The sequence below is a fragment of the Muntiacus reevesi genome, chromosome 2 (assembly GCF_963930625.1).
Source record: "Muntiacus reevesi chromosome 2, mMunRee1.1, whole genome shotgun sequence".
Classification (NCBI taxonomy): Eukaryota; Metazoa; Chordata; class Mammalia; order Artiodactyla; family Cervidae; genus Muntiacus; species Muntiacus reevesi.
The window spans coordinates 219,757,391-219,785,216 of NC_089250.1; the positions used below are offsets into that span (position 1 = coordinate 219,757,391).

General features: G+C 47.0%; 2 protein-coding genes across 3 annotated transcripts in view; one reads left to right on the plus strand and one right to left on the minus strand.

Moving 5' to 3' along the window:
• Positions 1-1,602, plus strand: part of WWOX (WW domain containing oxidoreductase) — an 883,821-nt gene extending 882,219 nt beyond the window's left edge. For both annotated transcript variants that reach the window (XM_065925072.1, XM_065925067.1), the window contains one exon: positions 527-1,602. In XM_065925072.1, the coding sequence (XP_065781144.1) occupies positions 527-715 (189 nt within the window). In that variant the 3' untranslated portion in view covers positions 716-1,602. The remainder of the gene's footprint in view (positions 1-526) is intronic.
• Positions 1,603-1,810: 208 nt separating this feature from the next.
• The window catches only part of MAF (MAF bZIP transcription factor), a 347,890-nt gene continuing 321,874 nt past the window's right edge, over positions 1,811-27,826 (minus strand). The window contains exon 3 of the mRNA XM_065925076.1: positions 1,811-1,826. The gene's annotated coding sequence lies outside the window, so the exon portion shown is untranslated. The remainder of the gene's footprint in view (positions 1,827-27,826) is intronic.

The following is a 27,826-nucleotide window of genomic DNA, read 5'->3' on the forward strand; positions in this document are numbered from 1 at the left end:
ACGTGTATATGTGCATGCCTCACACGTTTTCACACCACCTCCCAAAGCCCTCCCCTCGCAGCACCGAGGGCAAAGAACAAGGACACACGTGGCCCCGGTCCTGCTTGGCTTTCTACTACCCACTGGCCCGCGGTGAGAGCAGTGGGTTTAGTTCAGACAGAAGTCTCGTAAAAACATCTCAGTGTCTCATGACATCATGCGTTGCAGTCAGGAGGTTGGATGGATTTGTTCCTGCCGGTTGGAAAGGATCCCGTCTTGCTCGCGTGGTCAGCAGAGGCACGTGATGCAACAGACTGGAAGGCGTGTTGTGTTCAAAGCCTTTTCCCGAGTGAGCTGTGAAAAGTCGCTCCGGGCGGAGTTCATGACGCGCTTTCCCAGGACCGCCCCGCCATATCTCTGGGTTCGGGGCCCCTGCTGAGCTCCAGGGGCCTCCGCAGCGGGTGGGGAGGGCGCTCCCGGTGAAGGACAGCCCCCGCCACCTGACTTTTCTCATGCACCGTTCTCGTCTCTCCTCTCTGCCCTGCAGCAACAGGGAGCCGCCACCACGGTGTACTGCGCTGTCGCCCCAGAGCTGGAGGGCCTGGGAGGGATGTACTTCAACAGCTGCTGCCGCTGCCTGCCATCGGCTGAAGCCCAGAGCGAAGACACGGCGCGGGCCCTGTGGGCACTCAGCGAGCGACTGCTCCAGGGGGCGCCCGGTGGCCCACCCGCCTAGACGGCCATCAGCCCAATGCCCACCCTGCTGGACCTCCCCCCCCCACCTCTCACCCCGCAGCCTTCCCAACCCAGACCCACCAGAGGCCCAGGACGTAAGCACCAGTGCGACAGAGCATGTGGCGTTAGGTACCCCTGGGGAGCAGGGCGTTGTGGGGAGAAGGGGCGGTACCTCTTGTCCGGGGCTGGGGGGCAACCTGGGTCCCTCTGCTGCCCTGGCGATGGGCCGTGTGACGGTGAAGCTTCACGGGTAGGGAGGTTCTCCATCCCACCGCAGAAGCACGTGCAGTTCTCACCACTCAGGGTCCCCGGAGCCCCCCATCCCATCCTACCGGCCACCACCCCAGCCACACGCCCACGGCCACACGGTAGCCAGGAGGGGGCTGTCTCCTGTCTGGGGAAGAAAGAGCCAGTGTTTATCCTTCACGCACTCCTCCGCGAGATCACTGTTCCATCCTGACCCAGTCTGCGTCCTGGAGAGAGGCCCCTCTGGCCCTTGTTCCAGCCGAGGCGGAGGGGACACTTTGAAACGGGTGGCGCGGACAGTGAGCGTGTCGCAGAGTACCGGTCCACTGCCAGAGCGGCACAAAAGGTTCTTCAAGATCATGACAAGCAGATCGTAGCGATCACCCCCCAGACACCATGACAGCCAGGAAAGGGAGTCTTGCACCCCTAAGGGTACCCTAGATTTTTGGGGGCTGGGGGATAAAAAGCCTTCATCCTTTTCATCCTTCCATCCTTTTCATCCCTTCACCCTTCCCGCATAGTTTCAGGAAGTGACCCCGTCACAGAGGTGCACGGCCCCCCGCCTGTCTGTTCAGCGTCCTGCTTCCGCGTCCTCTTGTCCCTTCCATCCCATGCTTAATAAAAGAACATGCTTGAATATTATCACCTGAAGTTTGTCTTGTTCCTTTACATGTTTGTTTCAGTTTTCTGTTTTGTTTTTTTGTTTTTTAGAAAAGCAATCTAGAGGAAAAAATAAAGCGCTTCTTGTAGACGCCAGGAAAACACCATTCTTGTGTCTTCTCTGAGCTTGCTTTGTTTTTGTGCTTTGTGGCTGTCTGCGGGCCGAGTTGTCTCACGCAATCAGCATGCCAGCATCATATTTTCTGCTGAAGAGAGAAAGAAAGAGAAAAATGACTGTTGTTAAATTTCACCTTTAGAAGTTTTGTTATTACGCATGGTGGGTCATCTCAGTCCGCCACGGTGTGTTCCCCGCGTGATGCCCGGGCTCCCGGTGAGTAGGCAGTGTCTCCTGATGAGGATGGGGGTAGTTTGGGGCCCTTTGCCCCTGGTCCTGCATCTCACACCTGGGCTTCTGGGCCTTTCCCGCAGGGATGTAGGAAAGGCCGCTTCGGCCAAGTAGAGACAGTGCTTCTGCTCACACACCAGGAAAGCAGGGGCAGGGGGCGCGCGCCACTAGTCTCCATCCCGACATTATCCGTCTTGGGCCTCTGGCTCTGTGTTCACTCAGACACCACTGCTTTCCAAGGGTCCACAGCCTGGCTACATCCTCCCGTCTAGCTATATTCCCCCTTAACAGGATCCTTGAGGGACCTTGACCAGAGGAGGCGAGCATCCCCCTCAACTGAGAGCTCCCTAAACCCATCGACACCGCTGGTGGGGATGTAAACCAGCCCAGCCCCTGTGGGGAACAGCATGGAGGGTCCTTAAAAAGCTAAAACCAGAGCCGCCTTACGATCCAGCAAGCCCACTCCTGGGCGTACAGCCAGACAGAACCAGAATTTCACAAGATACATGCACCCCTACATTCACAGCAGCACAAGCCAGAATAATCAAGACATGGAAGCCATTTAAATGTCCATCCATAGAGGAGTGGGTGAAGATGAGAAAAGAATACTGCTCAGCCATAAAAGAGGAATGAAAGAAGGCCATTTGCTGCACCGTGGATGGACCTAGAGATTATCCTCCTAAGTGAAGTCAGTCGGACAAACACCAAACATCACATCACTTACAGGTAGAATCTAAAATATGAGACAGACAAACTTATTTATAAAACAGACTCACAGAAAGCAAACATGTGGTTACAAAAGGGTAGGAAGAGGTGCTGGGAGAGAGAAATTAGGAGTCTGGGATTAGCAGATACACACTACCATGTTTAAATAGACAACAAGGTCCTACCTACTGTATAACACAAGGACTATATTCAATATTTTGTAATAAACTAGAGTAGAAAAGCATATATATACCTGAATCACCTTGCTATACACTAGAAACTAACAACACTGTAAATTAACTCTACTTCAATGAAAAGCCAAGTCACCCAGACCAAGTCTTCATAAAGTCATGCACCCAACAGACATACACCAAGCACCACATTACGGAAATTCAAAGTTTAGGGTGACACCCCCACCACAGTTAGGGCCATAAAATGTCTAGATCCTGGGTCTGTAGGAGTGTTCACAGCACCCAAGTCCATCATCAACTTGACCAGAAGTTCTCCAGGTTGCTTGATCCCCAGAGACCCTGCCCAGAACAAAAGCAGGCCTCCTCTCTGCCCTCATGCCCTGAGTCCACGGGGTCAGACGGTGCCAGTCCCCGTGGGTCATTGTTCCTGCCAGACACGTCTCCCCTCCTTGGCTGATGCTATGGGGCACTTCCTGGACAGGTGAGCAAGTGTTCAGCAAAAGCCTCACTCCTTTCTGGTTTTTTTGCTTACGTAAGCCCAGGATTATTGTTCACCATCTGTCATGGTGCGTATATATAGACACATCACACACACATACACACAGAAACACATGTATTTGTGTTATATGTATGTGTAACACACATGTATGTAATACATATGTATATATTAGTATATGTACACATACATGTGTGTATACATATGTGTAATATAAACCTAGTCTTCCACACTACTGCTATTGCACTACTCACTACTGCTATTTGCAGATACTATTGGTTATGTGCCAGTTGTCACTCTGTGGCCCCCCACCCTCGCAAGACTCACTAAAATAACTGAAAACAGAGAAAGAGGATAACTGAGGGGGAGGAGGAGATAAAAGAAGGGTGTGAACCCAACAGTAGGGAGCCTTGCATGGTAATAGCAGAAAACCTGCCAAAGTCACGGCCACCCTCTTTCTTTGTGCTCTGATGATGAGACTGACAGAGCGACCTGCCTGCAGCCCCCCGGCTGGGGACCACAGGAGCAGAGTCAGCCTGCGGGTCCAGGACGATGGTCTGCAAGCCCCTGCTCCTTCCAGTGCAGGGTGCCTGCAGACCCCCGTACTCGTCCATGAATGAATGGATCCGGGGGGACTGATTCACAAAGCAAGGCTGACCTCCTGTCCGGGCCGGGGCCTGGTTCTCCTCGTGGTGCCCCGCGTCGGGGGCAAACCCTGCCGTTCTGTCTGTGCCCTTCACCTGGCAGCCCTGGCCCAGCCCCGCAGACCTCCTCTCCTGCTCTAACTCTGAGCAGGTCTGTGCCCGGCTTCCCTCCCCGGGTGTGGACTCCGGGGGACTCAGTGGCCAGGGTCTTGCATCATGGCACCAGGGCCACGGCCTCCACCCAGGCCAGCGAGAGGGAGCCGTTACCCACCGGCTTCTCCAACAAGCTGCTCCCTCTCCCTGTGTCTTGACACCCAGAGGCCTCCGGCGTCCACGTGCATGGCTCACGCAGGGATGGCTTTCTGCCGTTGATCAATAGGAAACAAGAAACAAGCAGCCACGGCAGTGACTGAAGTGTGGCTTGTGGTTTTGCTCTTTAAAATGGGGTGACGGGTGGTTTTGTTTTGAACCTCCATGAAGAGGGCCTGACTGCTTTCATTAAGGTCAGCGCTGGGCCTCAAAGCCCGGCTCGCAAAGTGACTGCACGTTCGGGGCCCCAGCAGGCACCACGTTGAGAGGTTCACTTTCTACGTCAACGTTGACTGAAGTACAGTTGCTTGGCAGCATAGTGTTACTTTCTGCTGTACGGCATAGTGAATCAGCTCTAGACATAGACATACATATATACATCCCCAAAGAAATTTACATTTTTAAAAAAGAGTCTAAAATAGCAGCATTATACAAATGAACTTTTTTCTGATCCTTGAAACCAAATTTATGGAAATTCATGGTTACCAAAGGGAAGCAGAAGCAGAGGACAGATGAAGAGGTTGGGACTGACATCCATACTGCTACATGTAAACAGATAACTGACCAGGTCCTGGCATAGAGCACAAGGAACTGTACTCAATAACTCTGTAATGACCTACATTGGAAAAGAATCTGAAATAGAGTGGATGTATGTATATGTGCAACTGATTCACTTTGTTCTACACCTGAAACTAATACAACATTGTAAATCAACTATATTCCAATAAAACTAAAAACAAAAAAAAAAAAACCTTTTAAAAGTAATTCTAAGGAAAAAATAGCAATATTTACCCTGGTAACTTTTTGTGCCTCTCCACATATCCAAACTAGTTTGAATTCATTTTAGAATAATAAACAATACACAAAATCTTATCCACATGATGACTGAAAAAAACTTCACTGAATTCTACTTGATGAGATGCTCAGTTAGATACCACTATCCGAACAGAGATTTTTCAGTTCTGTTTATTACTTTTCAAAGCTTCACTGTATTTGGTTTCACACCCTTGTTTTATCTCCCCCCAAATCACTTTCTTTCTCTATCGTCAGTTATTTTAATGGAGTCCTCCTCTGTCATCTTGCTGGGTGGGGGGGCATCACTGGGAACCCCTAGCTCTGGGACATTCAGGCTATTTCTAGTTTTTGCTGTTAGAACTAATGGTGCAACTAGCATCTGTCTTCATACAGTTCTTCCCTTCCTTCTGTTGACTGTCCTCCCCAGCCATTCACAGGCACCCCTGAAACTCATGGGTCTAACAGCTCTTGTTTGGCTTTTGCTGCTTACTTCCATGTGCAATGTGGAAGGGTTACAGCCAGCAGAAGGTACACATTTCTGGGTGGTTGTTGGGGTGTGTGTGTGTGTGTGTGTGTGTGTGTGTGTGTGTGTGTGTGTAACAACCTCATCCGCCCTGGGTGTTGGTGTTTATTTTTTTTTTTAAAACATTTTCACTTCCTATTGTCATAGTTTATAACTACTTACATAAAATACCCCTAAGCAACCAGTCTCCTTATTTAAAGTACAAGCATTTTGTCTTTTGTTTTCCCACTGGGGCAAGTTCATGGTTGTAATTAGAATGGACATTTTAGGTGAGTCTGCATTCTGTCTGGGCAGGAGAACATCAGCCACGCCAGGACATCTTTATCCCATGACTCCAGCAGTAAGCATCCTGCCTCTGGTACCTTTTCATCACCAACACTAGCACGACCTGGGCCCCATCTGCATGCCGGCCCAAACCAGAACGGCTCCTTCTGGCTTACGTACTAACCCCCGGCTGAAGTGCGGCCTGCTTCTAGGCGTCACACCGCTGGGAAAGACTGTCTCCTTCTAAACTGATCTGTTTCCAAGGCCAGGGCCTGCTGCATCTTCAGTGTAAGAGAATAAAAGCTTCATTTTCAAAATAGGTCTGTGCAGACAGACCCTTCACCACTCACTCAGATGAAAGAGGCTCCATGCCTTCCTCCAGCTTCTCCTGGTTTTATCTGAGGTTCACTAGGGGCTGGCTGTTTTACTTTGGAATCATGACAGTTTCTCATTGGATGTTGGGGCCCTTAGGTGAGAAAGTCCACTTTGATAAAGTATCGTTTCCCGGGTCCTTACCAATACTTTGTGCAAAACACATAACCTGAAATGCTGTTTTTGCTCATTTAAACCTCATGAGTTTTGAATGAAATGTCATTGTCCCCTTTTTTACCAGTGAGGAAAATATTTCAATCAAATATTTTTAAGAAGGCAGATGGCCCCTTTCCAGGGTAAAGTGATTGGAGATTCATCCCTCTGGACTGAAACTCCAAGGCACGAAAAGCAGGACAATTCAGGGAGAAGGCTGGGCCCAGCCCAGCCGAGACATTTCTCGTTCTGGAAGTTAGAAGACCTCCCCCAAGCGCACATGTGCAGAAAAGGTTTGTTGGAGGCCAAAGAGGAGTCATGTCAAGGGATGTTCTACCCAGACGCCTTTTCGGTAAAATCCATCTTGGTTAAGAGATGGGTGTGCATGCATGGGAGGATCCTGAGCTATACCAGATACAGACTGAACCAGGCACATCAGAATGATTGACCAAAGGAAACCCAGAAGAAATACCCCATAAAAGTAATGCGCACTGCCACGAGGGTGTGACTCGGGGCCTCTCCCTCTGAGTCAGCCTGTGTGTCTATCCACACATCCTATACTCTTTTTCTCCTCTTAATGACACTTTGTTTCACTACTGTCTGTCTGTGTGGGGATTCCTTCCTGCATAGTGGAAGGTGCAGGCCCTTGTCACTGACTGCCGGTCTATATCAGGCTGGGATCCGGTGCTTTCACTGCCGTGACACAGCCCATCTCAGGCTGGGGACCCAAGACTCGCTCCAAGCCTTCGCAGGCCAAGGCCACCTGAGATCAGGGCCACCACTTCCTGTGTGAAGTCCCGGTCACTTGACCTCTCTGAGCCCCTGTGTCCTGACCCCAAGACGCATTTGCGGTTTCTCTTACCCTTCCAACTTCATCTCTCCCTTGTTTTACTTTCTATGTACACACTTGTTTATAGATTTTTTCTAAGCTGAACAAATGGGTGTTCATTAGTAATCCACTCGAATATAGTTTTATTCTTTCTCTATACGCTTTAAATATGACTTGTGAGATTGGTTGAAGGTGGGGGTAGGTCTATGATTGTATTTAAATACAGTTGTTCTTGGAAATAATTGCTGAGTAATAATTTTTTTCTACAAGATGTATTATTGTTGCTGTTTTCATTAGAAAGTTGAAATGTACGTTCAGCATTTAAACTTGGGGGTAAAACTTCGGGAAAACAAATATTCCCACAGTCTCACCCCTCAAAGACAACCACTGTGACTGTTCTGATGTATGTATTCCCTTTCTCTCTTTTTAAAAAATGCAATCGAGTGTATTTGTATCTTTTCAGTTATATATAATGCAATTATACTCCACATACTGTTTTATATATTTTAAAGTAAATAAATTCTGGATACATCTTCTACTACCCTTATGATCCTGCATTCAGCAAACAGGTATAGCATAGTTACCTAAGCCTTTCACGGTTTCTGGAGAGCTATTTCCCTCATTACTGTATTTTCATTAATACATATAATGCTTTAATAAACAACTGCATAAGATTTGGGGAGACCAGTTTGATTTATCTCTTACCATGGGCTCCAAAGAGAATTATTTGGAACCCTACATTGCTTGTAGGGTCAAACAACGGGGGTGTTTTTAAGCCTCCAGGTTACCTCCTGTGGGGAAGCCTTTTCCGGGCTGCCCACAGGGCTGGTTTTGACCTCTGCCCAGAGTCTCCTGGAACAGGGCAGGTGCGTGTTGGCGGTTGGTTTATTTTGCCCCGATATTCTGCCTGTCTGGAGTTTGGCGGCCTTTTTCTCGAGGCTGGCCGTGCGAATTTCCCGGGATAGAAAGCTCCTGCTTCTGCAACCAGGACAGGAGAGGGCAGGAGCGGTGTCAGCGAAACCCGAAAGGGCTGACCGCGGCAGAACCCAGCTCAACTCCGGGTCAGCCGGTTTTGCCAGCCTTTGAAGCCATCACAGGGTTCACTGTGCGGCTGTTTCGGGACTACTGAGCAAGTCTGAGGACTGTCTTGGCCGGGACGGCGTGTGTTCAGACTTCTTGGCGCGGTTCGCTGAGGCAGGACTGGCCCCTTAGACTCAGTCCTGGGGGATCTTTACCTGGTGCGGCCTAGATGTGAAGGGCTGATGATGAAGCCCCAGCTTTTCACTCTCATTAGTGGCTGCCTTCAAGCTCATTTCAGGGACAGAGGCTAAATTCCTTCTTGGATGATTTAGGGAAAATTTCCATCAGACCATCCCATTTCCTGAACAAGATTCCAGAACCTTCTAGAAGCCCATATAAATCTCCCTAAATATCCCCAAAGCCTTCACAGTTTCGGCACACTCTCAAAATATAGAAGTAAAAGGCATGGGAAAAAAGCCACATATAGACAGGTAGGTAGATATGATCTCAACTGAACAACTGGCATTATTAGTAATGATATTAAGAAGTACTACTTAAAATAAAATCACAGTAAGCGTTATTAGTAATACAAACTCCAGACCCCTTGACCTAGAAATTCAAGTTCTAAATTTTAGAACTCTGAAGCAGGGCAGTTCTCCCAGTCTGCATAGATGATAGGTGTGTATGTGTGACTGTGTATATATGTGTCTGTATATCAGAAGTTTGGGAATTCAAAAACTCCATTAACCTGTTAATCGATCTGAGAAGTACAGTTACTAAAAGTGATTTAAATATGTTTAATTTAAAATGTTTTGAACACAGGCCACTGGTCTTTGTTTTTTTTTTTAAGATAGTGTTTTGTTAACAGGGCATTGTCTCCCGGATATAGAGACATGTTTTTCTTAAAGCAATGATAAATAATAATAATAACAACAACAATGACAACAATAAACAACTGAGGTCAATTTAAATGTCCAACAGTTGGGGTCAGGGCTCTCTGACTACCATGATGTTATGGGAAAATTTTAATTAAGTGGAAAGTTGTTTTTAACATATTAAGTGAAAGATGTAGGTTATAAAAGTCTATAAGGTACCGTGTTTCTGTGCATGTAAATTACATATTGCGAGAGAGAGCTGTGAGGGGTTAACAGTGGTCGTCTCTGGGAGGAGGACACATACGTGCCTTTTCCTCTTTATGCCTATCCGTATTCCCGCATTTTCTACGATGGAAATATGCCCAATAACATTCTAAAAGTAAAAGTTACACAGCAGAGAAACAGCGCTTGTAAGACGGGCCGGTGCCTCTGGCAGCGTTCTGGCCCAGCTGTGGGCTGACTGGGGCCCCGTGACTGACCCTCCAGAAGGTTCTCGGGCTGATACACTGACGCCCGCGCAACGGCCTTCGAATTCCACAGGAAGAGAGTGGCGCGTCTGAGGCCTCATCCCGCAGGGAGAAGGAAGCGGCTGTGAGAGAGTCCTTGCGGAGAAGGAAGCGGGCGTGAGAGAGTCTTGGCGGTCCCTCGGCAGTTCTGGCCGCACTACTCCTCCCGCCGCGGTGCAGAGGGTGCAGAGGCGCCCCTCGGGCCGCTTTCCACAGGCGCCTTTCCCCCCACGGCGGCAATAACGCTGCCAAGGCCGGAGTGACTTACCTCCCGCCTCAGCACTCCCGTCAGCCCTGCGCGCTCACACCAGCCCCTGCAGGACCCAGACCGCGCACGGATGCCAAGTCCCTTTCCACTTTTTGTTTTATTACTGCTTGCTGAAAGCTTAAACCAAATGATAAACGGAAGTATTGATTTTGTTTATCTCCCTGGCCTCTGTCAACATAAAGTTTTAAGAAAACAGACTGTTAGAAAAGTAAAGTTATATGTCTTAACGTTATTCTAAACACATACACTCATCCAAAAACCTTACGGGGAATATTTACACCTCCAGAGAAGTTGTACAGGTGGCCGAGAGGCACATGGAAAGCTGTTCAACATCACTGATTATCAGAGGAATGCATTCCCACCACAGTCAGGACGGCCATCATCAACACGTCTGCAGACAGTAAGTGCTGGAGAGGCTGTGGAGAAAAGGGGGCCCTCCCACACTCCCGCTGGGGATGTACATTGGTACAACCACTGTGGAGAACTGTACGGAGTTCCATAAAAAACTAAGAGCTACCATACCATCCCGCAATCCCACTCGTGGGCATATATAAAAAAAAAAAACTGATTTGAAAAGGCGCACACACTTCTAAAGTCCATAGCAGTACTATTTATGGCGGCCAAGACATGGAGGTGACCTCCATGGCCATCGACAGAGAAATGGATAAAGAAGACACAGTACACGTATACAATGGAATATCACTCAGCCATAGCAAAGAACAAAATAATGCCATTTGCAGCAACCCAGTTGGACCTAGAGATTATCATGCCAGGTGAAGTTAAGGCAGATAAAGACCAATACCATGTGATACCACTTACATGGGGAATCTAGAAAATGCTACAAATGAACTTTTTTTTCATGAAACATGAGTAGACTCACAGACATAGAAAAGAAACTTATGGTTACCAAAGGGGAAAGTGGGGAGGAGGGGAAGGATAGATTAGGAATTTGGAATTCATGGATACACACTACTATACATATAATAGATAACTGACAAGGACCTACTGTGTATGTCACAGGGAACTATATTCAATACCTTGTAATATATAATGGAAAAGAATATGAAAAAGAATATATATATAGAAAATTACATAACTGAATCACTTTGTTGTATACCTGAGATTAACAGCATTGTAAATCGACTACACTTCAAATTGTAAAAATTTTGAGTTTTGTTCCTTTCTAGTTGGGAAGACAGTATACAAAGTACAGCATCTAGCAAGAAAATATGAATAAGAAAACCATCAAACTAACTCCTCCACCCACTTTGGATCTAAATAAGAACACCACCAATGTGATCCCCTGGTACTTGCACCACAAACTTCATCAATAAAAGCCAGGGGAAGTGGCTTCACCAGCCCTTTCTCTGACTCCATCACTCCACGTCACGGTGGAAGGTGCTTCCAGACTTGCGGTGAGACAGGCCTTCAGTTCACCTTCTCCTGGAAGGAGCTGATTTCTGCAGCTCTGAGCTGGAGGCAGCCTGCCTGTTAAATTTCACTCAGTTTTTATAGGTCTTTTGCATGCAGTGTTAAGCACACAGCCCTACCATCTAATTAAAAGACTCTTATCAATTTGCAGGATAGTTGCTTATGGGAAAAAAATAATAAACACATGACACCGAGATAAACATCAATCACCCACTCAGAATGTTAGCATTTAATCCTATGCTTCCTGAAGAATGTGCAGAGAAGCGCTCACTTTGAGAAACATCCCTGTTAACTTTTTGGAACTGAATTGCAGAGGACCTTTCTGAGAACGGGAGGCAGGAGGAGGCGACGACAAGGGGAGGTCTTCCGGCACTCTGGTTCAGCCGTGACTTCTGTACTTTGGCCTGGCTTCTGTGGGTGCCACTGGCAGTGGCAGAAACAACACATGTGGTTCTTTTTGAAAATGAAAGATTCAGTCAAACCTGGGACAGCGGTTAATAGAGGGTTGTAATGGATGTCAGTTTCCCATCATGGAGTGGTCTTTCTGAATATAACATCCTAGGATGTGAGGCCAGCTTTCCTGGACAAATTACACTTGTTTAACAGCAAGATGGGCCCCTGAGATCCATGGATGTGCTTTCTTGGGGGGGGGGGGGTGAGTGTGAAGTCAAGGTTGCACATGTTACTGACTCCTCCTCCCCTAAGTAATGTCTTTTTCTAATGCTGTGGGGTAGGCATGCCTTCTGTCAAGTGTCTTTGCCCCAAATTTACAATTGTCACTCCTCGAAAATTGGCTGCAGTTTGTCAGGCTGGTCTGGTTCAAATACCTATTTTAAAAATCACCCCCAAAGCAAATTAAAATCAGAAATGTCATGTTCTTTCGCGCAGTCACATTAGTCTGACCTCTGGGAACATGGGGAAAAGTAGCTTCCAGGCAGAATAGGAGGAACAGTGGAGGCGATGTCACCTCCTGGATGTGAAAACCAGACAGACGCCTCCCCCCCCAGGACCCTGCCTCCAGACTTGCTCTGTGCCAGCAGACTCTTCTGGGTCATTTAATGACCTGGCTGAGGATGGGGTGGGACATGGTGCCATTTTGGTGTTCCAACCTGGTTTCTAGGGGGAACAGTGGATGTAAATTCTGGCTGATTTTATTTTCTAAGCTAATATCAGATGTGTACCAGGAGAAAGCATTAGAGGAGTGTGGTCTAGGCCCTAAAAGCCGGCAGAAGTGAAAGTAAAATGACCTACACCGCAGGACAGAAGACTGAAGTCTCAGCAGCAAGCACAGAGGGAAAACATTTTGCCCGTTTGATTTGAGTGTGATTTTTGTCTATGTATTATTGTGTGTCTATCAGACATCAGCCTGCCTGTCTTTCTGTCTACTGGCTCACTTCAACACAGCAAAGAAAGGACTATTTATACTGTCAAAAGAGAGTAGGGAAAAAAATATTATAATGGTGTTAAGATAAGCAGGCAGACAATATATGCGTAAAATAGACAAAGTGCCCTGAGATCTACTAAAATGTCTGTGTTGGCAAGGTATAAACATGGGGAGACAGGAATCTAGGCTAATGTCCTTCCTACTCTCATACTTGCTTTAAACTTTTCTATATGTACAGACTTTGTACGAGAATATCTCCATGTTATTAACTCCTCTTCTGGTGGAATTAATATGAAAGGATTTGGATGTTCCCTAATTAACTTGACAATCTCCCTATTATATAAAGAAAGCTGGAGTCCTGATATAGTCCAATATCCAGTCTAGACCATGGAGAAGTTAACTGAGAAGGCTTTTACAAGCACGTTTAACCCAACATTAGGCACAGGTTTGGGGCTTAAGCCTTCCCTGCCTGGCACCCATGCCACACGACCCCGTGTGAGGTTTGGTAAAAATCACATAAATGAAAATACCAAAATATCCAGATAAACATGCCCAGAGTTATTCTCTATGGCACCCTATGATCATGCAGCCAAGCTTTCCCTACAAACTGACCCCTATATTTCATAGGATTAGACACAGCAGAAATCTTAGAAATAACACTTCAGTTCAATAACACTTGGAAAAGTGTTACCATAAAGACAGGTCATTCTTAGTTTTCATGAAGTGAAGAAGGATCTTTGCCTAAATAATGGAAAATCAATGCAGTATATTAAAAAGCAGAGATAGCACTTTGCCAACAAAGGTCCTATAGTCAAAGTTATCATTTTGCTAGTACTCATATGGATGTGAGAGTTTGACCATAAAGAAGGTTGACTGCCGAAGAATTGATGGCTTTTGAACTGTGGTGTTGGAGAAGACTCTTGTGAGTCCCTTGGACTGCAAGGAGATCCAACCAGTCCATCCTAAAGGAAATCAGTCCTGAATATTCACTACAAGGACTGATGCTGAAGCTGAAGCTCCAATCCTTTGGCCACTTGATGTGAAGAGCTGACTCTTTGAAAAAGTCCCTGATGCTGGGAAAGATTGAGGGCAGGAGGAGATGGGGGTGACAAGAGGATGAGAAGGTTGGATGGCATCACCGACTCAATGGACATGAATCTGAGCAAATTCCGGGAGATAGTGGAGGACAGCGGAGCCAGGAATGCCACAGTCCATGGGGCTGGAAAGAGTCGGACACAACTTAGTGACTGAACAACAAAACATATTGGATGGGTCACGTATTCACTCAGCAAACAATTGTTAAGCACTTCCTATCACGGTTCCTATGTCATACCATGAAATGCAGAGAGGGAAATATACCGCGTTACCCTGGAGCTCAGACTAGGGACTGGAAGCAGATTCCAAAAACAGGTGACCCGGGATCCTTACACAACTGCAGGGGGACAAGATCACGTTGGACTTTACCTACTGGCCCTAAGCGTTCCCTTTACAGAGGGATGTGGATGCCTTCTCCCAGAGCTGTGGACCTGGGGTGTGTCACAGTGAAGGTACCCTCGATGGAGGCCTTGATGGAATGAAGGCAGATAAGTGGGATCAGCAAAGAGAAGGCCCCGCTGTGCCTTACTGGGAGGGGCTCCCAACGAAGTAACACTGATGTTTCAAAAATAGTAGACAAGCAGATTTAAAAATAAGTATGCAGAACAGAATAGGATTGAATGCTAATTTTTGCTTTCATTAAATATTTTAAGAAACTGCTCACAGAGATCTGCCCAGCCTCCAAAGACCTTGACAGGGGAAGCGACCTTCTTATTTTCAAGGCTCCACTGGGTCTTTTCACACTATCCTGGGTTGAAGATGCATCTCCCTGCACACTTGTGTGCCACACGCAGGGTCTGCTTTGGGGGCAGCCAGTAGTGACACTTTGTTTGTAAGCCAGCAAACACTGGTAGTTCTGCGCAGACCACACAATTAATTTTATTTTCGCCCTCAGCCAGATTTCCAACAAAGACCCCAGAGATGTCTGGAAAATTAATTTATTAAAAAGCAATAGCTTGATAATACACACGATGGCAGAAGAAATGAATATGTTCAATATCTTATAAAACAGTTGGCAATCACATAATAGAACATTCATTGTCAATTTAGTAGCTTGTCTCATTATGCTCGGCAAATAGTTGTAAAATAGTGTATTATTCATGAACCAACATGCGTTAATTACTTTTAGTGCACATTTATTTTTCAAATGCAGGAAGAGTTAGATTCATCTAGAAAAGCAACTTATTTTGCAAAAGTCTGTTCCAGGCCCCTTTCAAATAAAGAGCCACAAGGTGTGTTTCTTAGACCTGTAGATACACACTGGTGAAGCTCTGTCCCAGCCTTGAGCAGGTAGTGACAGCCCCTGCCTTGGCTTGTGCGACAGAGGGCTAGCTGATACGAATCCCCCAGATGTAGGGTCCACCCACTGCCTCAGTCAGTCCTGACCTCGGTGGGCAAGAAGTAATTCAGCTACACGAGCCTCACCATGGACTTGGCCATGGAACCTGTTTTGCAGTGTGATATGAGCAAAGAGACAAGCAGGGAACTAAAGTGTCCTTGCATTGCTACTTCTGCCTTTTCACACTCCTGCCTCCTACCACGAGGGGAATACTCCCAGGGGACCACTAGTTCCAAACAAAAAAAAAAAAATTGAGAGTCACATCAAGTAATATGAACCCAGTCCATAACCTAGAGCCACACCCAGCCTGGATCAACTGACCCTCAGCCTCAGACAGATATGATTGCTGCTTTAAGCTGCTACATTTTGGAGAGAGGGGATGCTTTGTTATGCAGCAAAAGCTGACTGATACATGTAGCATAAGCAGAATTTACTTTGGGATGCCCTGGAGGAATCCTCAAAGCAACTGGCAGTCAATTTACCTCTCTTAATACCTGCTTTGGAGAATGTCTGGCCCACGAGAATATAAACCCAAGACAGAAGCCACCCATGGTGTAGAGGAAGATTTTTTTCCCCATGTGAGCCTCACAGTGGCAGCCACTGAAGCAGCCAGTCTAACTGTGAGCCTTGATTTGCATCAAATTGCTTCTCACGTGGGCAGCTCCATGTATGGGCTCCAGAGTAAGTAGGGGAGGCACTGATTTAGTTAACACCGGCTGACAGTTCTTCCCTGCAGAGCAGCAAGCAAGGCGAATCTCTAAAAATCCCAAACCATGCAGGGTTGTTATATGTAGTCAACATAACAGAGAAAACGCCCAGCACCCTAGGCACACAATAGCCGCTGGTAGTAGGTGGCTCAGGCAGTAAAGAGTCTGCCTGCAATGCAAGACACCCGGGTTCAATCCCTGGGTTGGAAAAATCCCCTGGAGAAGGAAATGGCAACTCACTCCAGTATTCTTGCCTGGAGAATCCCATGGACAGAGGGGCCTGGTGGGCTACAGTCCACGGGGTCGCAAAGAGTCAGACACAACCAAGTGACTAACACACACAGTAGCAATGAGAGTCACGATCACTGCCACTATTTGGCCTATTCCTTGACAGTGGAATTCGGCAGCAGAAGGAAGGGCAGGAAACACCCTTCCCAGCCCCAACTGCCAGCCAAGAACCCAGCCATCCATCCCGTCCCCCTCTTGAGATCCCCTCCTTAGTGGTACCAGCACCATCATCCCGGCACTCCACTGATCCCAGCCAGGGGCTGAAACCCTGACACTTCCATAGTCCAGGTTGGAGCGGGGAGGAGGGCATAGCCTGAGCTTCAAAGGGCAGGGGGAGAGCTCCCAGCTCAAGCACCTGATTTCCCAACTGAATTGCTTTCCGGCCTCTCCTCTGCCGTAGTTCATATGCCTAACTGGCCCTCTAGGTCCTGAAGAATGTGTGACCACCACTCAGCTCTGCTGCGCCATCCTCACTGACGTCTGTGTCAGGGCACAGGCTGTGTCCTCTCCCTCGAGTCTCCTTTCCCTGCATCTCCCTCGTCTAGGTCCTCCGAGGAGAACTCCTACACATCCTCCAAGGCCCAGATCCTAGGCATCACCCTCCAGTGAGCTCTCCAGGGAAAGGCCAGCACTCCTGCCTTTGGGTTCCACGGAATCCTGCCCAGGCTTCCCAAGATGTTTACGCAACGGTGCTGTTTTCTTGTGTCTGTGTAGTCCCCTCTATTTGTTGCGTTCAACCAGGAGACCTTTGAGAGTACAGACGGCATCTCACTCCTATCAGGGTTCCCAGCCCCTTGCACGGCGTTGAGACAGAGTGCTCAGGACCTGTTTTGTGTGAATGAATGATGCTTTTGCACAGGCCGGCTGAAAGGCCCTGATCCCTTTCTTTGCCCGGCTGCTGCTCCCTTTCTGGCCTCTGCCGTCTAGATCCCCAGCATTCCCCACTGAAGACACGGCAGGAGACCGGAGCTCCTTCTTATTAGGAGTTAAAAAGAGAAAAAGTACACACCATCTCGAATGACTCCAAGCCCTCTGGGGACGACCTATGCAGGGTTTACAGCGAGGAGGGGGGCATGCGAAGACATTTCTAATTAAATTCTTTAGTGCTTCTACTTGACCTCATTTCAACTGTGTCATAAATCTTTAAAAAAAAAAAAAACACTTAAATCCAAAATTTTAAATAACACTTATGCTCTGGTGGACTCTCCTTCTTAATCCATTGGTTGGATACACTTTGGTTGCCAGGGTCTATTGTGGGACTGGATCAGTGAAAGGCTGCTGACCATTTCAATTAAAATGTTTTCAAGGATTTCTCAATAATAAACTGGTCTTGCCTATAATTACAGATGAAATAATAATTAAAAAAAAAACCTCGCAATCCTCTGTGTAATGTTATAGCACGCCGTTGGTGTCCATGTACCAAGACAAATACCTCCGTGAGACACGGAGCCGTGGAAACAATTAAAGTATAAATCCCAGGCCCCCATGAACACCCAGGCTCTATTGGCTGACTTTGTCTCTGGTCACAGAGCTCACTGGTAGCTTGGGAGGGAATGGTATTGGCCCTACTTCAGTTAAAGCATAATTCCACTCTGTAAATCTCTGCTGTAATTGGTCAACAAGCATACGCTTTGGCAAAATGACCACGGGGGGTGACTGGTTAGAGGATCTCCACCCTCGCGTTTCTCACTGTCCGTGGTCCTTCTAGCTTTGAGAGTGCCCTGTTCACACAGCAGCTGGGCGTGCCGAGCCTGGAGACCGGCAGCTCCAGGTGGTTAGTTCCTCCTCAGAGGTCGCTCAGGAGGAAGTGTGTTGTTACACCACTGACCCAGGCTGCCCTGGGGATCCTCAAGCTCAGTTTGGGGTTGGCTAATCCTCGGCCGCGTGGAGCTGTCCCTGCATTGCAGGGTGTTGCACGGTGCTGCCGTAGGAGGCAGTGTGGTGAGGGGCAGCCTGGCCTCGGCTCACCTGATGCCAGGCGGCTCACACCCCACCTGTGTGACACCCCCAAATGTTCCCAGACGTTGCCAACCATCCTGCAGGGGGCAAAATTACCCCCGATTAACAACCCGCAGGATGGGGCGGCAGCAGGGGGGGGGGGCGCATAATATTCGCAAACGAAGTGACCAACAAGGGATCAGTCTTCAAAATAAACAATAGCGCACACAGCTCTAGAACAAAAGAACCAAATAACCCAGTGAAAGAACCGGCCGGAAATCTACACAGACACTTCTCCAAAGAAGGCATACAGATGACCAAAACCTACACAAGAAGATGGTCAACATCATTAATCATCAGAGAAATGTAAATCCAAACTACAGTGAGGCATCATGTCACACCTGTCAGAAGCCATCACCAAAAATCTATAAACAGTAAGTTCTGGAGAGGATGTGGAGAAAAGGGAGCCCTCCTCCTAGAGTTATATCTGAACTGTATTTCAAAAAGATACATAACCAAGACATGGGAACAACATAAATGTCCATTGACAGATGAATGGATAAAAGAAGATGTGGTACAAATATATACAATGGAGTACTACTCAGCCAACAAAACAGAACAAGATGAGGCCATTTGCAGCAACGTGCATGGCCCTAGAGATCATCATACTAAGTGAAGTATATCAGACAGACAGACAAACATCTGTCTACATATGTAGAATCACTTATGCATAGAGTCTGATTTTGTAAATGACACAACTGAACTTGTTTACAAAATAGAAATGGATTTACAGATGTCAAAAACAAACTTAACAGCTAACAAAGGGGAAACGTGGTGGGGTGGGGCCGGGAGGGATAAATTAGGAGCTTGCGAGTAAGATACACACACCGCTGTGTATAAGGCAGATATTCAGCAAGGGCCTACCGTGCGGCGCAGGGAACTCTCCTCAGTATGAGAAGAATGATGTATGTGTGACTGAATCACCTTGTTGTACACCTGAAACTCATGCAATAGTGTAAGTCAACTATAATAATTTTTTTTAATGTTTTTAATTTAAAAAAAAGAACCCCTGGTCTAGTCAGATTTCCCCACATGTTGTGGTCTTAGCACCCCATCGGGACCAGTGCTCGGTCCTCCATCCATGGAATTTTCCAGGTAAGAGTGCTGGAGTGGGTTGCCACTTCCTTCTCCAGGGGATCTTCCCAACCCAGGGATGGAACCCAGGGTCTCCTGCATTGCAGGCAGGCACTTTACCGTCTGAGCCACCTGGGAAACCCACCCCATAGGGACAAGTCACCATACTCTGGGACCTGTTTTTAACCTGATCAGTTTCCCTCCTGACTTGCTCTCAGCTGAACTGCATGGATCCCTCACTGGCCCTTCACACCTCCCTGCTGTTCATTTCTGCTCCTGCCTATGTACATGCTTCTTGGTTTCTGGAGTCTGACCTGCAGTCACCCCCTGAAGGATCCTGACCCTCTCTGAGGCTGTTCCTTCTTGAACTTGACTGTGACAGGTTACCCACAGACTTGGTCAAGCCTTGCCTCTGGTCCCCTCGAACAAAGTCCGGCCTCCACCGCCACCTAAGACAGCTCTGCAGTAGCCCACCAGGTTCTCCCAGAGTCCGAGCTATCCCTGGTTGCAAGAGAGATCACAATAGCATCTCATGCTTCTTTTCGGGTTCATAGAAAGAGGTACCCTCTCTCTTTAGGTTTTAGATTTCCACTGGACCCAACGGAGCTGGGGACTCCAGAGTTCACTCTGATGTCTTGGTTTGTTTTGAGTGTTCAGTCTACATCATATAAGAGTCTGTGGCCTCCCACGGCAACAGAAATAAAAACAAGAATAAAACAAATGGGGCCTCGTCAAAAGTACAAGAGCGTTTGCACGGCAAAGGAAACCATAAACAGAATGAAAGGGCAGCCCACAGAATGGGAGAAAATATTTGTAAATGTTACGACTGACAAGGGCTAAGTATCCAAAATATACAAACGGCTCATGTAATTCAACAAAACAAACAACCCAATCAAAAAACGGGTGGAAGACCTAAAGAGATACTTCTCCAAAGAAGAAATACAGATGACCAATAGGTACAAGTAAAGATGATCAACACTGCTCTTTATTAGAGAAACACAAATCAAAACTACAATGAGGTTCCACCTCACACTGGTCAGAATGTGTGTGTGCTGAGTCACTTCAGTCGTGTCCGACTCTTTGCGACCCCATGGACTGTAGCCCACCAGGCTCCCCTGTCCATGGGATTCTCCAGGCAAGAATACTGGAGTGGGTTGCCATGCCCTCCTCCAGGGGATCTTGCTGACCCAGGGATCGAACCTGTGTCTCCTGTAGCTCCTGCATTGCAGGCAGATTCTTTACTGCTGAGCCTCTAGGGAAGCCCTCATATGAACCTCACACTGGTCAGAATGGCCGTCACTAAAAATGCTGGAAAGGCTGTGAAGAAAAGAGAACCCTCCTACACTACTGGAGGGAATGTAAGTTGGTTCAATCGCTATGGAAAACTGTACGGAGGTAAAACCAGAAACAGAGTTACCACACGATCCAGCAATCCCACTCCTGGGCATATATCCAGACACAACTGTAAATCAAAAAGACACACACACCCCTATGCTCAGAGCAGCACTGTTTACAGTAGCCAAGACATGGCAACAACCTAAATGTTCATGGACAGAAGAATGGATAGAGAATCTATGGCCATGTATTAGAAAAAGTAGGGTTTGGACCCTTCTGTGAATTTCAGCTAAAATATAATACTTGGCATTACAGCTGCTGAACTGGTACCATTATTGTATCTGGGGCCTGATGCCTTTGGGGGTACCAGGTGCCAGGCACAGTGGTTCTCCAGAAATGGGAAACAGGGTTGAGATTAAGATGCGGGAGATTCAATTTAATTTGAATGTCAGCGAAGCAACAAATCAATTTTTTTTACAAGCAATCCCACACAAAAATAGGATATACTTACACTAAAAAAAGTCAGTCATCATTTATCTGAAATTCAGATTCAACTGGGTGTCTTTTTTTTTGCTAAATATGGCCACTCGGGGCAGAGCAGGATCTTTTCTCTCTCAAGGATTACAGGGTCTGAACCTGACCCCTCGCCCCCATCCCCCGGTTCCTCTCTGTGGCCCTGGCCTTGTTTTCTCTGAGCACGTGGCAAGTGGTCACCAGGGGAAGTGAGGGCTCGAAGGGGACCCAGTGGAGATGAAATCTCTTCCTGTCACTTCCGGTCGCCCTGACCATGCTGGCCACAGGCCGGCGAGATCTGGACACCAGATTCCTGTAGGTCTGGCTTCGCACTCCACGCCGCTGCTCATAGCCCTGTTGTGGTTTGTCACCCTGCCCAAGGCTGGGTCCACAGCGCTGACCCGCTGAAACTCGGAAGGTTGAGTCTGGGTTTTTGGTTTGCAGCTCTTGACTTTGTAACTCCCTGTCCTACCAGATTCTCCCCGCATGGCCTCTCAAATTCTGCTGAGCTGGAGTCTCTGCACAGGTGCCCCGTGCTGCTAGGTCAGGTGCGGCAAGTGAAAGCTGTCTGGTCACGCTTAAGGAGTCGTGTCACCAACCTTCCTGCTTTGCTCGGGACTGTGGGGTTTCCGGGGACGTGAGACTGTGCACGCTAAAAGTGGTGAGGTCCAGGACAAACCAGGATGAGCTGGTCACCACGCTGCTGAGGCTGTTGGTGGCGTTCTCAGAGCCGTGGTTGGCAGGGAACAAACCTCCAATGTTCAGATTCTAGGCCACTGAATGATGGGGTTGGGTGGATGAAAGTAAATTCCAGATTCTCAACAAACAGTCTGTTATTCCATGAATGAACCATCACCTCCACCAAGAAGCCCTCCTGGATCATTCTGTCCAGGATCATGTCAGGACACTGATCATGTCTTTCATAGTATGGCTCACCATCGATCATCACATATTTGTGTTTGGGCTGCTGGCCTGCTGTCTGTCCTCCCCAGTAGCCAGTACACTCGTGAGGGCCACCCCCAAGTTTACTGCTGAAATCCCCAGAACTTGGAACAGCCCCAGCACACCGTGGCTACCCCAAACACATCTACTGTCTGAACTAATGGATAAGCGGGGGCCTTGCCATGCCAGGGGCGAGGGCGGTAAGGAAATGCTAATGAAGATGCTCAGCCCCTGTGCTAAAGCATTGGAAGGCGAGACTGGTAATTAAACAATGACGCCAGCACGTGGAAGGCTGATGGAGGTGTGAGGTCTGGGAGCGGGCTGGGGTTGAAGCAACACCAGGAAGGCTCAGCAAGGGATGTACCCAAATTATTCTTTTAGATTGATTGTCAAGGATGGCCCTGGACTCCCTCCTCTCTTTTTGGCAAAAGACATCGAAGGCCAGTGGGGCAATGGGATGGTTCAGGACCCCACCTGGTGGGCATGAGTCAAGGAAGACCATATATAGAGCTTGACATGGCTGGGTTGCCTTTTAAAGCCAAAGATGCCTAGATCCAGGAGTATTTTAACAACGCCATGAAGACTGGGAGACAGTCTTCCTGGTTCCACGGGGTTTTCCCCTTCCTCACATCTCCCGTCCCCCCTCCATGTTGTCTGCCTGCTGCCCTGGTGGCATTCAGGATCGTAGCTCCCCAAGCAGGGCTTGAACCCGTGCCCCCTGCAGTGGAAGGGCTGAGCCCTAACCACTGGACCGCCAGGGCATTCCCTGCCCGGAGCCATTCTGACGAAGCTCCCCACCCACTCTGACCCCCACCACGACTCCACCTGCCCGCTCTGCCCACTCATCGTCCCTCTTTTCCACCTGAACAAGAAACCCTTGTCCTCCCGTTTTCTGGGAAGCAGTGGGCACACCTACCTAGTTATACTGATGTGTGAATGACTACTTTTGGTTTTCTCAATTTTACAAAGGGGTTGTCTGCTTTCTAAGAAGAAATCACTTACCTGTCTGAAACTCCCTTTGCCTTGCAGCATCTTACCCTGCAGATTTCACCAGACTCACCATCTAGCCCTCTTATCTCATGGCCCTGGATTCCAAAAACAGACTGACCCCTCCCACAGATACCCATAAAAAATGGCCATGAAAAACAAAGCTTGAGTCCTCTTTGCTTGTTTGGTTTAGTTAACCAAGGAGTGTTGTCTTGGGCTTGTATTTAACTATTTCAGCATACTCTTCAGTTTGCTGGTAAGGAGGGGAAAGGGGGGAAAAAGGGGGAGAAACATGAAAATTGGATAGGAATCTAATTTCCAACAAGAAATGGTTAATTTTTAAGTGGGTTTCAGTGGGTTTTGTGGGACATCAGTTGATGCTGACATGTAGAAAATAGTCGGTAGGGAGTGGAACTGCATCCAGGGATTTAGCATCTGAACTTGACTCGAGGAAATGCCAAAGAGTAAAGGTTACCCAATGGACGTGAGTTTGAGCAAACTCCAGAGATACTGGAGGATAGGGAAGCCTGGTGTGCTGCAGTTCATGGGGTTACAGAGTCAGACATGACTTAGCAACTGAACAGGAACAAAAGGCTACCCAAATTGGCAGTTCTTTATGTTCATCCACCTACCTATCCATCTACGCATCTCTTTATACATCCATCTACCCACCCGTTCATCCATCTACACATCCATCCATCCATCCATCCATCCATCCACCTTTCAATAATTTTGACTCCTGACTCTGTATCAGGTACTGTTTTAACCTCCAGATGTCTCTTGTTCCAATGGAACTCACATTCTGTAGACAGGAGCCAGAGTAAACAAACACTCCAAATCAATCAATAAAGAAGAAAACATCACCATCAGCTACTGATACAGTGTTACACCACAAAAACACACCACGATGATGGGATAGAGAGCAATGGAGAGGTAGGAGAGAGGACCGTGTGAGAACAGGTGATCAGGGAGGGCCCCCCTGAGGTGGTGACATTTTGACTGGACCAGGAATAATATTCAGGAAATGTGTCCTAAGAATAATTTAAGAAGAAAAAGCCATCTGGAAATAAATGGCATATTGATGGGGAAAAGAAAAATTAATAGGGAAGAGAGGATGAACCTATGATTTTTTTCATTCTAGAAGTGAACCCCACAGGCACAAAAAAGACACCTCCACTTCCTCTCTGCCAATCCCACTGGCTTGGGTGTACATCCTAGGAACCTTGCTTTTCCTCCAGGCTCGCCCAGGGGAACCCAGTGTGATTTGGTAAGTGATACAGTAACTGACTCTTCTTTGCTGAGCTTTGTGAAATTAGGCACTTGGTGAACCAGCATCACGGGGCAGGGAAGAGAGTTTTTGCCAGAACAGCCCAAAACAGTCCATGCAAACTGTTCCTGAGGCTCTCCACTCCTCAGGACCATGAAAGTAACAGTGGCCATCTGCAAACTGCTTGGCGTCCTTGCCACCATCAACTGACCCTCACTAGTAGCAGTGGGAACAAACCCACGTTTCCAGAGAGCCTTGTGTCTTAAAAATAATTTTATCCAGACACGCCTTAACTAACTCCCATTTGTGTTTTACACCAAAAATATATAATTTTTAGAAATGGAAGGTGGGGGGTGGTGTTTTAGCACACCCAGATCCAACGTGTATTCTCTAAAATGATTTTAACTTAGACAACAGCCACCGCCTGTAAAATTCAAGAATGAGCTAACACTCCTTACATTCTGTTTCTCGCCAAGTTTTGCTTATAACGTTGGATATTCAAAGGACATGGTTTCCCAAGTGTTCTTGCTTTACTCACCCAATTTGGGGACAGAGTTTTGCTAATCTCAGTGTCTCCTAATATGCGATGATTGCTTTTTATTTGTTTAGTCTGTCCCTTGGGAAACCTCAAAGGAGGTTCAGCCCTGTGCCTGGATTAATTATTGTCTTATTTGGATCATAAAACAATTAGACTTTGTGTTAAATGCACTGGGATAACTTTTTAAAAAAAACGTTAATTATGGTTAAGACAAGCAGAGTTACATATAAAGGGTTAAGAAGAGAGAGATAAAATGATAAGATGTTATCTGGTCATAAATTTTGCTTTTTATAATAAAGTAATTTTCTCTTCCTTGCAGTCTAATATGATACAGGATCTGAAATAATAACTTTATTTCAGACAGCCCGAATTCTCCCACTTGTTTTAGCTCTCTAATTTCTGACATGATTCCCCTGGTTTTACAAGTATTTTTAATAGGGTAGATGTTCCAGATTCTTCTACACAGTCAAATCCTTTCATAATCAGAGACTTGTTTTTCCATAGGAATTTAATTCCCTCTGCAGAATTGTAAGACGGGTCGGACTGATCTGGTTTACATTTTCTGACATGTTTTCCCTCCCCTGAAGATTAACTTAACTATCGCTTGGCTCTTTTTCAATCCTTTTCATCTCGTTTTCACTTAAAAATATATATATCTTCTGATTTCATTCAGTAGGGTATCTTATACTGTTTTCTGAAGATGGGGATTTGAGCTCTGGGAACATGGTTTGATCCTGCCAAGTGTTATTCACTTGAATTCTACATGATGTTCAGATTGTCTGAAATTAATACAAGTCCAAGATTAAAAAAAAAAAAAACACACCAACATTCAACCTGGGGTGTTGACTGTCTCTACTAAAATATGTGGTTAATCCGTAAACTTTTATCTAAAAAATCAGTTGTATCAGACATTTATCATTAGGTATACAATGCCCTGAGTTTGGTAAGGAAATTAGAACATTTTTTTTTTTTTAATTTACCCTGAATTCTCTTAATTCCCTTCTTAAGATGACTCACTCTTTTGCATTTCTTGGGATTCAGCTAAAAAAAAAAAATCTTCTCTTTGGAGGTACAGTTGGTCTCTTTATTACTCCCTTCTTCCACCATATAGCTAATGCAACTTGGAATTTTTTCATTTTTTCTTTGGTTCTATCTTTGCCACTGTTTCATGATCTGTGAGTCAAGTAACATAATTGTTTACAGTGCTTGCTTACCGCACCTAGCCCAGTACCTGACACAAATCAGGTGCTTAGAAAATGTTTGGTAAATTAACTTTTTAAAAATGCAGGGTCCAGAGTGGGCACTGTTCCCCTCAACTCTCTGATCTGGCTTCCTACCTGAACCGAATCAGCCAGTCCCCAGCATCGTCTTGTCATTCTGTTTCCAGATAGTGATGAACTCTGACTGCTCTCTCGCCGCCCTTTTAGAAGGCGGTGTTTTCACCTCTCTGGCCAGATGTGTCCGGAGATGTTCCCTCCCAGGGGAGGGGCTCCTCCAGCCCCGGGGCCCCCAGGTCCCTCCTCCCCCTTTGGTCAGGCATCAACGCCGGGCAGTCGGTAGAGATTTCTTGGGGCTGTGTGAGCCTTGCAGAGAAGGCCATCCAAAGGAAAGAGAGTTGCAGGTCCACTCCCCATCGCCATTAGGTGCTGTACATGTCAGGCCATCATCAGAAAGCAGCGAGACTCACAGCCACGGCTCAGGCTGTCTCCAAGCCACTGAACTCCGGCGGACAAGCCACCTCGCCTCGCTGGCCCTCTTTGGCTCTGGCAATTAATAAATTGCCAGGATGAGGGGATGAGACTAAATACACTCTATATTCTTTCTCTATGCTGCTGCAGCATTTTGCAACTGCTGAGATTATATCCAGGGGCCTCATTTCTTTTCCAGCTGGGAATCAGTCGGTAGTCTGGTGAGTGGAGAAGACCGTGTTTTGGAATGGTGGGGGCAGCTAAAGCGCATAACTCCGTGAGGGTGAGCGTCAGGTCTGAGGTTTCTGAACAATGTGTGCCTATTCGTAGAGAGTCCATGGTCCCACCCAGCAGTCCTGCTGACCGCATCAACCGAATAAGACACTAGTTTGTGAAATCCATTAATTCTGTGTTGATTGCATGAGCTGGGGTTACCAGCCCGTCTCTTACAGCTTGTTACAGTGGCCTGGCTTTATTCGGGTGACTAACCATCCGGTCTGCCTGGGATGGCATGGGAGTCCCAGGACTTAAGAGGTTCACTGTGAACACCAGCACAGTCCTAAGCAAACTGGTGACTGGTGAGCCTAACTCTAATAATGTGCGTGATTATAATGGTAACACCATCATCATCAACACCATCAGTGATTTAAGTGCCTGCAATTCAGGAGGTGCAGGAGATGCAGGAGACGAGGGTTCGACCCCTGGGTCAGAAAGATCCCCTGGACCTGGGCATGGCAACCCACTTCAGCATTTGTGCCTGGAGAACCACCTGGACAGAGGAGCCTGGACGGCTACAGTCCATGGGGTCACAAAGAGTCAGACACTATTGAAGCAACTGAGTATGCACACATGCACACACCATGTCTCACATTTTCCTAGTACTTTACTTGTATCATCTGATCTGCACAATAACCCTGATGATAATAGAATCATCCCATTTCACAGATGACAAGACTGAGACTCAGAGAGGTGATACAGATTTCTGAAGGTCACAAGGCCAGTGAGTAATAACACAAGCATTCTAAACCCTGATCAGCCAAACTTCCACCCTGCGTCAAAATCAGAAATCTGAAAACCAACTGGGAGTTTTATGACATTAGGGAATTATTGTTAACTGTGTCTACGGATGATAATGTTATTGTGGGTTTTTTTTTTAAGTCCTTGTCTTTTAGAGGTGTGTTCAGGAACATACACTGATGAGGGAAAAAATAATAACACTCATGTCAACAAATTTTATCAGACTCAAATCCCCGATGACTTCCATGAGTGCAAAAGCCCAGGATCACAAGGGCAGAGAAAGCGCCAAAACCAGGGGCCAGTGGCG